This window comes from Phaenicophaeus curvirostris, chromosome 2 (genome assembly GCF_032191515.1).
Source record: "Phaenicophaeus curvirostris isolate KB17595 chromosome 2, BPBGC_Pcur_1.0, whole genome shotgun sequence".
NCBI lineage: Eukaryota > Metazoa > Chordata > Aves > Cuculiformes > Cuculidae > Phaenicophaeus > Phaenicophaeus curvirostris.
The window spans coordinates 44,129,042-44,143,128 of record NC_091393.1 but is presented as its reverse complement, the minus strand read 5'-3'; the positions used below and the strand labels follow the sequence as shown (position 1 = coordinate 44,143,128).

The window sequence follows — 14,087 nt, the reverse complement described above, 5'->3', positions numbered from 1 at the left end:
TAGGAGAGGAAGTTGTAAGGACAGATGGATTGTTCTAATGGTGAACAAACATGCTGACTTAACTTCTCTTTAAATTCTGCCAATTTATTACAAAAAAGTAGGAAAAATCTAATCCCCTGTTAACAAGAGGCCATATAGGAGAATTATTTGAGGATATCTAACTGCGGAGTATGCTTGCTGCATGAATGCAGTGTCTTACTGTGTAAGCTTTGTGCTAAGTAATGGCAATGGAGTAGCAGATCGGAGCCTGAAAACGTGACAGTATTGCCCAAGCCCTCTCTGTTGGACTAAGACAAGCCTGAAACTCCAGCTTCAGCTGATGCTTGCAGAATGTCACTGTGAAGAGTGGCTCTTGTGATCAGCTGTTATGTCATGCTGTGCAGATTTTTTTTTGTTTGAATTCTTGCAACTTCATGTGAACCATTCGAATGAAACCCAATGCTGTCTCAGAAAATAACAATGCATAGCAATTAAGTACAAGAGTCATGGTACACTCATGCTGCATCATAAAGTTAAGCCTTCAATAAGTTTCAGAGCCTAAAACCACAGAAATAAAAAATAAATGACAGTGACTCATGAGGGCTATAGAGAAATACTTCTGGATTAATAACAAGATTCATGTGCTGCTTTCCCATCAGCGTATCAACCACAGGCATCCAGAGGAAGTTGGTAGAGGGTATGAAACAAGACCTTCATTGTAGAATATGACTGGTGATGGTGATGTTTCCATTCTGCTGGTGGATCCTTCTTCTGCTGCTTTGCTGCACGGTACAGCAAAACCTGTCATTTGTTTAGTGCATTCATCAGCCTGAAAACTGTTCTCTGGTGGCTCAGAATAAAGCTGCTGGGACAGAGTCAATGAAGAGTTCAAGCAGTTCAGAACTTAAACTATTTATGTTAACTTAAAACTCAGTTCTCTTATTCAGGTCTTCACTAACGTGGAGCCAGGTGATACAACAAGCTGCAGCTTGGTCAGACAGATCTGAAGCCTGGGCCATAACAGTTTTTGCATTTTTTTCCTCTTTGTTACTGATTATAATTCCTTGAGCAGCTTAACTGTCAGAAGCAGCACTTCATTTGTGTTTATCTACTGACCATAACCGGTATTTGTTATTTTATTCCAGAACTGTTCTTTAGTAATTAACACATAAATTTGGCTGACAATTAACACCCACTCAATTTTGCTCCCATTTTAAGAAAAGTTGTTCATAATCCTACTCTGCTTATAATCCTCCTCTGGAAATGACTCAAAATTGACTCTTAAGTTTTTGAGGTGTCTCGTAACTGGGAAGCAATTATCAGGAAAGAAGTTTCACACAAATTTAATCACAACTACTTGCAGTACTTAGTCAGATCTTCTCCAGTAAGGTCGTATGAGTGCCTGTTAGCTCTTACTTACTTACTGTGTGAGATCATTGACTCCCAGTTTTGCATATTTATTACTACGTAGGCAAAAGGTGTCACTCCAGTATGTATTTGATGTACAAATGTCCATATTTTTCTTCAGTTTCTTGGGACTCGCAATCTAGTAGTTCACCTACCATCAGAGCAAACTACATTCAGTGCCAGGACTGGAGAAAATGTTAGTTGCCCAGATGAGTTGGATGTACTTTTTTAGTGCTTCACCATGGCTACAGGAAATAATATCAAACTTTGTCCTGCGGGAGGGAACAACGTGACAGCAGCTTCCTTGACCATTTCCAGGAAAAGTTGTATCATGATTTTTCAGGTACTATTACTATGAATACTGTTGCCACAAGCCAATTACCCTTTACAGTTTTATCCTTGCTGGAAGGTGATAGTATTCCAAGTCCTGCTTTTGGTTAGACCAATCGTCTCTCTTGTCACTGCCACTTGCGTAAGCAGGGAGAGGCACCCTGGAGTTTGTCATAAAGGTTTATGTGGCAGTGTATAACAAAGCTCACATTTGTATCCTAAATTCTCTGTTTTACCTTTTGCCTACTTGTTTTTCCTTCAGTCTGTAGCTTTTGAACTACTCGATACTGCTTTTCCAGTCTTCTGTCTGTCTTGGCCAGATAAATGGTATTCCTTTAACTCCTCTGAGTGCTGTAGTAAAGGCTAACTGAGATCAGGGACATGCTGGGTTTAGCTCCTTGTTTTACATTTTCCTCTTTTTAATTCCCCTCTAAATGCTCTTGTTAATTTTTATTGCTTTTGCTTTTGGATTTATCAAAAGCTGTCTCCCATCTGAAACCCCCTTGCCATTTAACGCCTATATTTAATTAAGGCAGGGAAGAGGCACAGTCCTACTGATTAGTTTTGAGAGTTGTAGACAAAGCTCCCCTGGGTTCACTTATCCATGTGGTCCAGCTGGTGGTCTAGTTTGCTAAATCCAACAAGGAATACTTCATCTGGCCAACAACCTGTTCCTGGAGGAAGTAAATGGAGCAGTAAATTCTTCCTGAGCAGCTGAACATCCCCGTCTGCCCACCAGCACTCCAGACAGATGGGTGATTGTGGCTGCAGGAGAGGGTTTGGAGCACTGAGTGCTGCTTTCTGTGGTAATACCAACCCTTCATCCCAGAACTGCTTCTTGCACCTCATCTTTTGGTGCCAGCCTCCAAGACTGGCAGCAGCAGGATTTTTCCTTTCCTCTCTTTACATCCTTTCAGCATCACCCACACCCTCAGTTCTGTGGGATCAGCTTCTCCTCTGATGCTGCGGCCAAGAAGCCAGGAAGGTTCTGGTGGAGGAAGATGACTGCTGCTGCCAGGATGGCTAGTGAGAGACAGAGACCAGCTCATTATGGAGGAGGCCATGGACAAGTTATGTGATGGAGCTGAGACCCCACAGGTAGCCATGTCTAGTCCAGTTTCCCACTCTTAGGTGCATCTCACATTAAGCAAACCCTGCTTTTCTCTCTCACCCATTCAGACTTCATTGTATGGATGAATGTTACATATATATGATACTCATTTCTGTAAAATGCAGTCTTTAGCATTTAGAACTTCTCATCAGCAAAAAAATATAATATATGCATATAATCGTGAATACCGAAAGTTTTGATTAATTCTCATGAAAGTTGGAAGGAAGCTGTGGGAGCCTTAAACACGGATGTTATTAGACTACTGCATCTACGCACATGTCACTAAGAGACAAAGCTCTTGCAAAGCAAAATGTAGGAAACTATCCTGTATTGCTGCCTGGATGATTTGGATGTTCCTTCAAAAGGTACTGAAGTAAGTTCAGTGTTGAGTAGAGTCTTTTTTTAAGGTCAAACTCTCTGTGAGGATCAGAAATGGTGAATAAGAATGGGAACTGGCTGGGAAGGCTCACTTACCACATTTTCTAGTCCACGCACCGCATTGGGCAGATTGTTACTGCTGTCACAACTGCCTTTGGGGAAAGCATAGAAATGAAAAACATGCTGTGAAGCGTGTTGGTTCCTTGATGTATTTCTGTAAAGGGTAAATCTATTTCTGAGCAAAGAGTTAGTGTATGGTACAGCCTGTGCTTTGATCATGGGTCACTAACCACTAATATAGCCGGAATGGTACCGAAGGGTTTGGTTTGTCCTCTAAGCAGCAGTGATTTTCACCTCAGCTGTCAGAGAGAAGAACTAGAACAAGAATTTAAGTAAAGTTGGACAGAAGTTTGTGATTTCTATCTTTTGATAGGTTTATTGTCATAGATATTCTTTCACTAGATGTACATTGTGGATTTTATCTTTTTCCTCTTCTGTTTGTGAAGCTATGAAGCAACTCCCTCCCCTAGTAGCAAAGTCACTGTGAAAAATCACTGTGAAAAACACATACTTACATGACTTTTTTTTCAGTTTTTTATTAACATTGTCTCCTACAAATACGATTTGTCATTCACCAGAAGATTTGAAATGTAGACTTAAGTTACACATAGGTATAAAAAGCATAAAACAGCACACACGGTACCACTGTTTAGACCAGAAAACACTGTGTTGTCCCACAGATAAGAGCAGTATTCAAGGTCAGCTCTATTGCCTCCTGCCTTAGGTGTTCAATCTTCAAAGCTGCAGATGCTTCTGCTTCTTTTTCCTCAGCTTGTGAAGCCTTGCTGGCTTTCCGCAATGTTTCTCACCAGCATCTAGAGCACAGACCAGAAAACCACGGGGCAATCCCATCCTGTTCCTCCAGAGGTTAAATAACCTTGGGTTCCTACTGGCTCTTCAGAAATGTTTTCCTCCTCTTAATATTTATGTACATTATATGAAGGGATACGATTTGTGTCTTTGATTTAGATGTATCTCTTGCTTCATACTTAAACAATAACTTGAAAAATATTTCACAAAGAAAAAGAACATTGTTCATCTGAATGTCATTCATTATTATATTGCTATATTTTATACCCTATTAATATATACAAAATTTCTTACTTGCCTTTTACAGATGCCGGAAGCATATAATATAACAGTTTTAAAGTATCCCATTTTTAGATTTTCCTTTCTCTTGGCTCATGTCAATCTCTTTAATAAACTATGGTTGCTTGGAGAATATAGGAAGTATTTGGAATGTTGTTTAAAGTTTAATAATAACTGGTAGCATTGTCCATTTGCGGCCTGAACAGTTGGAGCACCTGTCAGGGCGATCTGGTAGAGATAGCAGCATCATAAGACTTAAACAATCATGGAGGGCTGTTAATGTGCAGTGTCAACGGGTGCCAGGGTCTGTTCTTTATTTGGGGCTTTTCTCTTCTTCGGCTGTGTTTTGTTGTTGTTTTCACTCTGTTCTCGGTTCTGTCTTCGGGCTGCTCGCCCTTTGCTTTCCTGCCTTGTCTCCTTGCTTTCGTCTTTGTTGGACTTTTTTCTTTTCTCCTCTCTATTTTTTCTCCCTGAAATAAAAATGTTGGCACATTAGAAGATTTCCTCAGACTGTTGCAATTTCTGACTCCCGATCTTTGCCATAGCCTGTAAAACCAGCCCTGGATTCACACCTCCCATTGAAAGTGGGACACTACTGCTAGTATTTAGAAATGTCCAACTCTTCATCCAGTTGCTAAATTTGACCACTGGACTAGAACCTCCTGTCAGTTTGACACTGAGCAATAAGCCAAGAACTGCCCAGGAAGCTGTGGTTCTTTAGAGTTGGTATAAATATCTCACATACTCATAGCCTGTCTCCCACAGCCAGGGAGAGCACACCAAAACAGAGCTGGTTTGGGGACAATAACAGATAGCATTAACTATGAACTGCTTTAAATTCATCTTGGGCTGGGACTCAGAGCATATGGTGAGAGGAAATTAGCCATCATGTTACTCCCTTTCATTTCAATGCTCAGCATCTACATCCCTCTCCTCTCCTTTAGCCTCCACCACACCCTGGGGGATTCTTGGCATTGCAACATGAATCAATGACAAAGTGTCAACTTCAGCACAGGTATGTGACCCTCTACAAAGTGGTGTTTCAAGTCTCAAGTCAAGCTTTAGACCGTTGTTACAAAATTAGGCATTCAAGTACTTTATTGCTTTAAATACTTATTTCTTCACAATGAGTGGTGAGGCACTGGAAGAGGTTTCCAAGGGAAGTTGTGGCTGCCCCATCTCTGGAGGTGTTCAAGGCCAGGTTGGATGGGGCCTTAGGTAGCCTGATCCAGTGGGATGTCCCTGCCCATGGCAGGGGGGTTGGAACTAGAAGATCTTTAAGGTCCCTTTCAACCCTAACTATTCTATGACTCTATGACTCTATGATTCTATGATTCTATGATTCTATGAATGCAGGGAATTGTGCCCATTGTGGTCTCAAAACCAGAGCTGGGAGTTTTTCATGCCTTGATGGGCTCTGTGGGATTGGGTCACAGTGGGGGAGGAGGTGCATGGGCAGTGGCTTTCTTCTGAGAACAGATGATCATCCAAAGAGGAGTAGGTCAAATAAAGGGAGGGGGATTCAGAGGAGGTGAAGAGAAGGCAGAAAGCAAGGCATAAGATTAAGGTCTGAAGATATGCTTTATCCTCTTCTTGTTGTGTATCTCTATGGTCTTATTTTACAGCTTCTACATTCCTTTCCATAACTGGCTGAGATTGGAGAGCAAGGGACAGTTCAGATACAAATGTTAAGTAGGGACAAGCATCTACCTTTCTCATATGAAGTTTTGGAAACACGCAGTAAAGCTTTAAACGTAAAATAGCTCCTTAAATTTTAAGAAAGCAGTCAGAGATTACCCCACTATATACTGATATATCTGCAGAATCCCTCTCTAAATTTGGCAATTCCATCTAAGATGTGCAGAGGTGAGCAGAGAATGGGCATGAAGTGAAGAATGGGCATGCAAGTCTCAGCAAGAGTTACCACCACTGGGAGAGCTGGCAAAGCTCCTTGCAGGAGTAAGCCTGCATCTTACCCAGCTGTAATGCTGTTTCTCGCTAATGGGTAAATGATGGCATGGAATTTCATTCCAGTGGTTTGCAAATACAGTTGGCCCGAGATGAAATGTTATTTGAATGGAAACTGTCCAGACATTCAGTGTTTGACATTGTTCGCTTGATGATTAGCCAAAATCCTTCAGCTGTGACTTCCTAGCCACAATTCTTTAAGTATGTTGGAATGATATTTAATCATTTTCCTTCAGTCATGGATCAAGATATATGTGTTTATATGTGCGTGTGAATATACCAAGAATACAGTGGTGTCATTATAAGGGACAAGCAAAACTGGTCTAAGCAGAGTGCTTAAAACTCAGTCCAAATTCTCTTCTAACTCCGAGGATAATTCATTTGAAGTCCTCTGTGCAATTTTATACATGATTTAATGCCATCATCTCCGTGCTGTTGTCATTTGTGAAAGGGTCTGCTCTCTAGACCTGTGCTGTTCTGGTAATGCCATAAAGCATAGAAAGGTCATTGTCCAGGCTGGTTGTTTGGCCCCTTTCACCACTATTTTAGTGAGAGTTTTTATATGACAATATAATGTTACTTCCAGTCAGTCCTTGGTTCAATCTAGATCCAAGGGAAGAGTCTATCAGCAGTTAACTGCTATCATTGAGGTGTAGCTGTAGTTCTCCCTGTTCATATCCCTGCTCTCTTCTTCCCAGAGGCTTGTTCCCGAATATTTTTTCTTCTTCCTGCTACTTGCTGAAGCCCACTTCATAACATCACATTGAACTTAATGCCAGAAGTTGTGGAAATTAATTAGAAATTTGTGTGTTTCGCTGTCTGCAAAATGAAAAATGCAAACATGAAATGGGCCAGGAATCCTTACAAGTTCATTTCTGAACTGCTTTGCATTTGAAGACAAAGAAAAGACAAAACCAGCATTAAAACTGATGCTCACCAAAGAAGTAAACGATGCAATAATATAAGTACTAAAAACAGTATAAAAAGGATGGTGTCATGTGCAAACTTGCTGAGGATGCACTCAGTCTTGCTGTCTATATCTTAGATAAAGATATTAAACAGCACCAGTCCCAGTATGGGCCCCTGCAACGGACCTTCATCTAGACCTTGAGCCTTTGACCACTACCTTTGAATATGACCATCCAACCAGTTTCTTATCCACTATACGGTCCACACATCAAATTCATATCTCTCCATTTAGAGAGGAGGATGTTGTGGGGGACCGTGTAAAGGGCTTTACAGAAGTCTAGATAGATCACATCCGTTGACTCTGTTGGACTCAACAAACCCTTTGGATCCCTTCCAACTCAGGACAACAGGACAAATTGGAGAGGGGAAGATTTAGAAAAGGCATTAGGAGGAAATTCTTCACGATGAGGGTGGTGAGATGCTGGCACAGGTTGCCCGTGGAAGCTGTGGCTGCCCCATCCCTGGACGTGTTCAAGGCCAGGTTGGACAGGAATTGGGCAGCCTGGGCTGGTAGGAGGTGTCCCTGCCCACGGCAGCAGGGTTGGAGCTAGATGATCTCAAACCATTCTACGATTTTGCGATTTTAACTTAGAAGAAAACATTCTCCTGAAATTTCCATTTCCCTTGTGAAGAATGTTGTTGTTAGAAAACTCTTCTATGCTCAAACGTGCAGCATCTTCCACCATCCTCTCTCAGAGCCTTTCCGCGCGCGGCGGGGCGGACAGGTCAACCCCTGGGAGCGGGCGCAGTGCCGGGGCCGGCCGCGCGGGGGCGCCCCGGGGCCGCGCCAGGACCGCCCGCAGCGGCGCTCCCCGCGGTGGCCCTCGCCTCCGAACCTCGAGGTAGGAAGGAGGCTTCGCGCCCCGTTCCCTTCCTCCACGCTTTGCCTGCTGCTGCATCTTCTGCCCGTGCTCTATGCTGAGTACACGATGAACTTTTTTTAGTATACCGGGAAGAGGATATGAAAAAAGGCAGCGTGTTGTGCCACAGCATGGGAATGTCATTCTTTCCTGGTGGCTAACAGAATCCTCTCACAGTGATGCACTAGAATGTTCGTGTCTGCTTATGGATTTGAAAGAAAGAGAGAGAGAAAGAGAGAAAGAGAAAAAGAAAGAGAGGAGGACAGAGAAAAAGAAATAGAGGAAGAAAAAGAGAGAGGAAGAGAGAGAAAAAGAAATAGTGGAAGAAAAGAGAAAGAGAGAAAGAGAAAGAGAAAGAGAAAGAGAAAGAGAAAGAGAAAGAGAAAGAGAAAGAGAAAGAGAAAGAGAAAGAGAAAGAGAAAGAGAAAGAGAAAGAGAAAAAGAAATAGAGGAAGAGAGAGAGAGAAAGAGAAGAGAGGAAGGAAGGAAGGAGGGAAGGAGGGAAGGAGGGAAGGAAGGAAGGAAGGAAGGAAGGAAGGAAGGAAGGAAGGAAGGAAGGAAGGAAGGAAGGAAGGAAGGAAGGAAGGAAGGAAGGAAGGAAGGAAGGAAGGAAGGAAGGAAGGAAAGAGAGGGCAAGGCAAGGAGAAAGAAAGAGTTCTTTTTAAATAGTCAAACATTTTATCATAGATTCATAGAATAGTTTGGTTGGAAGCGACCTTAAATATCATTTAATTCCAACCACCCTGCCATGGGCAGAGACACCTCCCACTAGATCAGGCTGCCCAAAGTCCCATCCAGCCTGACCCTGAACACCTCCTTACTTCTCTCTTCTCTCTCTTTCAGTGGACACTGAAACACCAAACCACCACAGGAAGGCATAAAATCTGATCGTGCAAACTGGCTTGCTTTGGTGGTGGTGGGTGTTGCAGGGTAAGTCTCATGGAAACCCCAGAAGGATGAGAATCTGATGTCAGGCATTTTGTACAATAGTATTTCTTTTGGAGAGATCTCTCTTACAAAGAAATTTGGCCTGGGAGAGCAGGAGAGGCAAAAGGAGTCACTGAACTGTGCTTGGTGGGGCTGCAGGCACCAGCGTAATCGGCCCCCATCTGGAAGGGTTCTGGTGTTTCTACTGTTCATGTCACCACGGACCACAAAATCCTCCCCACTACACTGTAATAAGCTGTAAAGCTATAATAAAAGGCCACAAGCCACAGCTGTAATGTGCCACAGTGTTCTTTTATATCCCTCACAGCCTCAGCTGACTCATCTCAGTGCTTTCTGAGCTACTGGAGCACTGTCAGCGCTGCTGCTCCAGTAACAATGCCCAAATATCTCTGTACCCTGAGGAGGTGCAGGTACAGAACTTGGGGGATAAATGTCACCACTCTGGGTCGCCCTCCTTCCCACCTATCCGTGCCCTTCTCAGAGACTTTTTTTAATTCTCTTAGACTAAGTGTCAAGTCACTCCTTCCTCATGGCGTGATTGGAACAACAGTATGACAACCCAGAAGCAGCTGTGTCAAGTGAAGATATCAGTGAATGGAGTGTACATCAGTCTCTAAAACTACTTACTACAGTTCTGTCTTCAATACAGTTGTGTAATTTTATGCAAATGGATAGAATACTCTAGTTTTCAAGAAAAATGACATTTTTTTTTCTGGAACAAGCTGTAGCATGTACTCACACTAGCTGCCAAGATAACAAGCCTCCGAACACCTAAATGCCCTACGACACAAAGGACATTTTCCTTTCATTCACCAGCTACTAGTAGCTGGTTGATCTGGAACTACTTTTCAAAGTCTGAACAGCATAACTTTCTTACAAGTGATCATTGTTTTCCTAGTTATGGTGGCCCTATTTTAGAATCACTAGCTTTGCAGGTGACCAAAGTGGTGAAAGCAGCTTCAGAATTATGTGGGTTCCGCATGGCTTAATGCATTTTCTGGCTTTACCTGCTCCTCTTGAAGATGCACCAGCTGCTGAAGTGAATCTAGCAAAAATTTTAAAGAGCTAAGGTCCAGAGACATTCAAGGAGCAATTAATTTGGCCAAACATGGGATCTCCTGATATTCAGACATGTGAGGACAGCCTACTTGACTTCCATGTACCAGTCCAGATGGTCATAAGGCACATGTCATATTCAGTCCTATGTCATGATCTTAGATAACCCAAGATACCTCAAATGGTACAGACATATATGGTTGACCAAGTGCTTTAGGGGACTTAGTGACTAACTTACACTTATGGGCCTATCTCCTCTTGAAAATGGGAGATAACCTCTCTAGATACAGACTCTAGATAATGTCAAAGCCCAAGACCTACAGAAGTCTTTCTATGAGATTTAGGATCCTTGAGCTTCATTTGCCTCTAGAAAATAGGATCTCAAGTACTAGACTGCATTCACTTGAAAAAAAGTTTTATTTATGTCATGAGTGCTAGGCTATCCTTAGAAAAAGAGGACAATGCTGAGGCAGACGTGTTAGGGAGAACAACTACATTGTGTCTATATACATGACTAGATCAGGCCTGCACAACAGTCTTTTGTATACAGCAGGCAGAGAAAGACTTTTGCATAAAGCAGAGAGGAGGCTGAGCGGATAAGCTATGCCGAGACAGGAGATGTCAGGCTTTGCTGCTGCAGCAGATAAAGGACAAGTTGGATCCTATTAGGTGTACGGGAAGTAGGAAGGAATAATTTCTTCCTTGGGCGGCTTGGGAAATGGCACTGCCACGCTCATGAAATCATAAGCAAGGCATATGGAAAGTGCCTGGCTTAACTGTCTTGTGATGACTTCTTTGCAATAGAAACAGGTTGGATCTGCCTTTCCTGTGCCAAAGAAAAGGCATTGCCAGTGCCTGAAAATACAAGGATATATTCCAGTCAAAGAAGCAGCTGGAGGAGGATGATTCCTATAATTAGTTCTGTTTGCTGTTTGTGGAGACATTTACTGCTGTCTCTTCAAACCAGAGCCTGTGAGGATTTATTTCCTTTGCATTTGTCTGTTGGGACTAAGGGAATTTGTTAGCGGCCTTGTTTTAATCAGGACTAATGTTGTGCTAACAGCAGCAATTTTATAATTACATAACAGTTTTCATCTTATAAGATCCCTCAGCTTATAAACTCTGAATACAGCTTCCAAAGACAGGAAAGTAATGGCTGTTTAACAGAGCAGAAAACCATTCTGCGTTGCTTAGGGTAAAAGTGACATATCCCATGCTGGTATTCAGGAAAGTTGTGTTTTCTCTCCAGGCTTGCTTTGAGATTTTTAACAGTGAATTCTGAATTGGATTTAATTTTTACAGCTCTCCTAAGAGTTGCAGAAAGGTAGATGAATGCCCAAATGCACCATACAAGCCTCTTTTAAGACTAACGGAATCAGATACCAATACAAAGATGAGTGACAGCAAAGATTGGTACCAGTAAAAAATCTTACCCTATTGTTAAAGCATCAGAATATCGACAGAAATCTATAATTGCTAGTTTTCCTTTTATACACCAACAAACCAAGCCCTCCCACTAGCCCAGATTGAGGTCATAAATATAGTCCTTTTTAGAGATTTAGTTCAGCTGATGCAGACTTTTGAGCAAACCAGAAATAAAAATGTGATGCTGCATTATGTCAGAGCTGCATGTTTAGTCTGCCTCTCTAGAAATAATCAAGAAAAGTTATACATGATAAGAGACAGATGCTAGTGCCTCAGCAGACATTTGAACTCTTTCTAGTACAATAGTAAAAAGGAGAAAACACTCAAAGAAACTTGTGTCTTTAGTACTCATAGTACTCAGAGTGCTCTGAAGGGAGGGACAAATGAGAAAAGACATATTCCTTGGCTTTACTTAAACAGATTCCATTAATGTAATGTGCCCATTCCTATATATGACCCTTACGCTTGGATGCATCCATAAGGATGCCCTTTAAGAAAACAAGGTCTTTTTCTATGAATGACCATGGCTTAGAGCTGGGCTATACAGATGAATGATTACAGATCCTGGAGGGGAATTGTGAATGGCAGCTAATGCTTGGCCCAGACCAGCAGTTCTGCCCTGGTTCTAGATGCCAGGTCCATGGAACCCAGACATATTCCACTGTTCTGCTCGATGCTATAGGTGCAGCTGTACACTGCCCCTGGAGTCCCTCCCTTACATCTCCTTAAGTTTCCCGATGTGCCAAGAAGGTGAAGGGAGATGGAGAGTCAACAGGATGCACCTCTGGCCCCACTCTGCACGGTTCACTTGTCTCCTCCTCTCTAAGCACAGTTTGTTTGCATTCCCACCTGGGATGAAACCTATGCTGACAGGTAGATGGGAGCCCATGCACATCCCACAGGTAACCTGGACTGGCCTGATGGATGGATCAGCCAGTGGGCAGTAGCTAATATGCGGCGGAGTGGCAGTCCCTGACGGATCCACTCAGCAAAATCATCAGCCCAGAGCTAAGGTGCTATTACTTAAATTCACCAGAGGCCCGATCCTACCCTCTGTTTTACTTCCTCAAACACATGAGCTTGGTCTCTGGGGTAAATGAAGGGAGAATTTGCTTTCAAGGATACTTTTCAAAACAAGGTGTTGAAAAATGACTGTTTGTTTCTGTTTAGTGTCTCCAATGTGTGTGTACACGTATTTCAGCTGACCACAACTAGTGGCAATATTTCCAAATGCATTTTCATCCTGATTAAAATAACAGGTCAGATTTTAAAATTTCATACAGATGAGGGGGTACAAGGTCCGCTTTCAAAAAGAGTGACATGAAGCATCACTTTGTCCATCTCTGTGTGTTTCTGAAGAGATTTTCTCATCTACACAGAAGATACCTGGAGTTCACTAGGTAGAGAGCAGCTTGTGGAGAAGGGGATCAGGATGACCAAGACTCTTGGGCTGCCCTTGAAAAAAGACTCAGGAAATTTGTATGCAAATTGATACAGGGCTTAGAACTAGGAAGTTCAGGGAGCTTGGATGAGCAAGATGCTGTCAAAGAAATCTCTGGTTATCAGGCTTTTGAGTTCTTGTCAACCAACCAGATACGTTGCCAAGGGCAAACTCAATGGACAAGTCAGCAGAATGCTAAGCAGAAAACTAACACAAAGGCAAAGTTGTTTCAAAACGTCTGCTTTCCACTAAGGCTTCGCTGAAATCAGTAAGTTTCTGGGAAATGTGATGACTTTGATAATCTGGTATTTTTCCATTCCGTTGGAAAATTCAGCCCTATAAAATATTTTAAAAAGATTTCTAAGTAGGGGTCATGGAGGTGGAGGACACGCATGAAAAAAGATTCAATGCAAATATTTTAACACTGCTCATAAGCCTTCAATTTAAAATGAATCAAAGACAGAAATTGTCCATGTAAATTTTACCCAGTCTGTCTTCTTTTTTTTTCTCCAAGAATGTGATAAGTTTATTCTTTTTAAATCCCTCTAGGAATAAACTGTGCATTTAGAGCTGTTTGTAGTAACACAGACTTTGCACACTGAAGTGAGCAGCCAGCTTTATGAGTAGCTTGAAGTGGAATGTGAAGAATGACTATCCCATGTGACAGTGCATCACTGGAGTCCACTTAGTATACTTTATAAGCTGACCACCATGCCATCTAGATCGGATACCAACTAGGTTGGTTGACCCAAAAGTTAGATGAGTTACAGTCCCCATGGAGATGAGAAAGCAGCTTCTCATAACAGAGGACACCAGCAGGCATTAAGGGAAGTCTGTAACCCCTTAGCCACCCCACTGGGAGATCTGCCCTGTGTCCTGTCTAGAACAATTCCTACCAGCAATATACAATGGCAGTTCAGCATAATTTGTTGTAGGCATATTTTATTTTTCTCCTTGGTGGTGGGCTGGTGTTTTAAGAAATAGAAATTTCAGGGGCTGTCGGTTCACACATACTGTAGTAAGATACTAAAAAGAAGCTGGGGGCTTTGTCCAAAAAATTCAGAGC

General features: G+C 42.3%; 1 protein-coding gene across 1 annotated transcript in view; it reads right to left on the bottom strand.

The window, feature by feature from the left end:
* Nucleotides 1–3,811: 3,811 nt before the first annotated feature.
* Nucleotides 3,812–14,087, bottom strand: part of RSPO3 (R-spondin 3) — a 60,240-nt gene continuing 49,964 nt past the window's right edge. Inside the window, exon 5 of the mRNA XM_069850972.1 lies at nt 3,812–4,824. Coding sequence (XP_069707073.1) covers nt 4,631–4,824 — 194 coding nt within the window. The 3' untranslated portion in view covers nt 3,812–4,630. The remainder of the gene's footprint in view (nt 4,825–14,087) is intronic.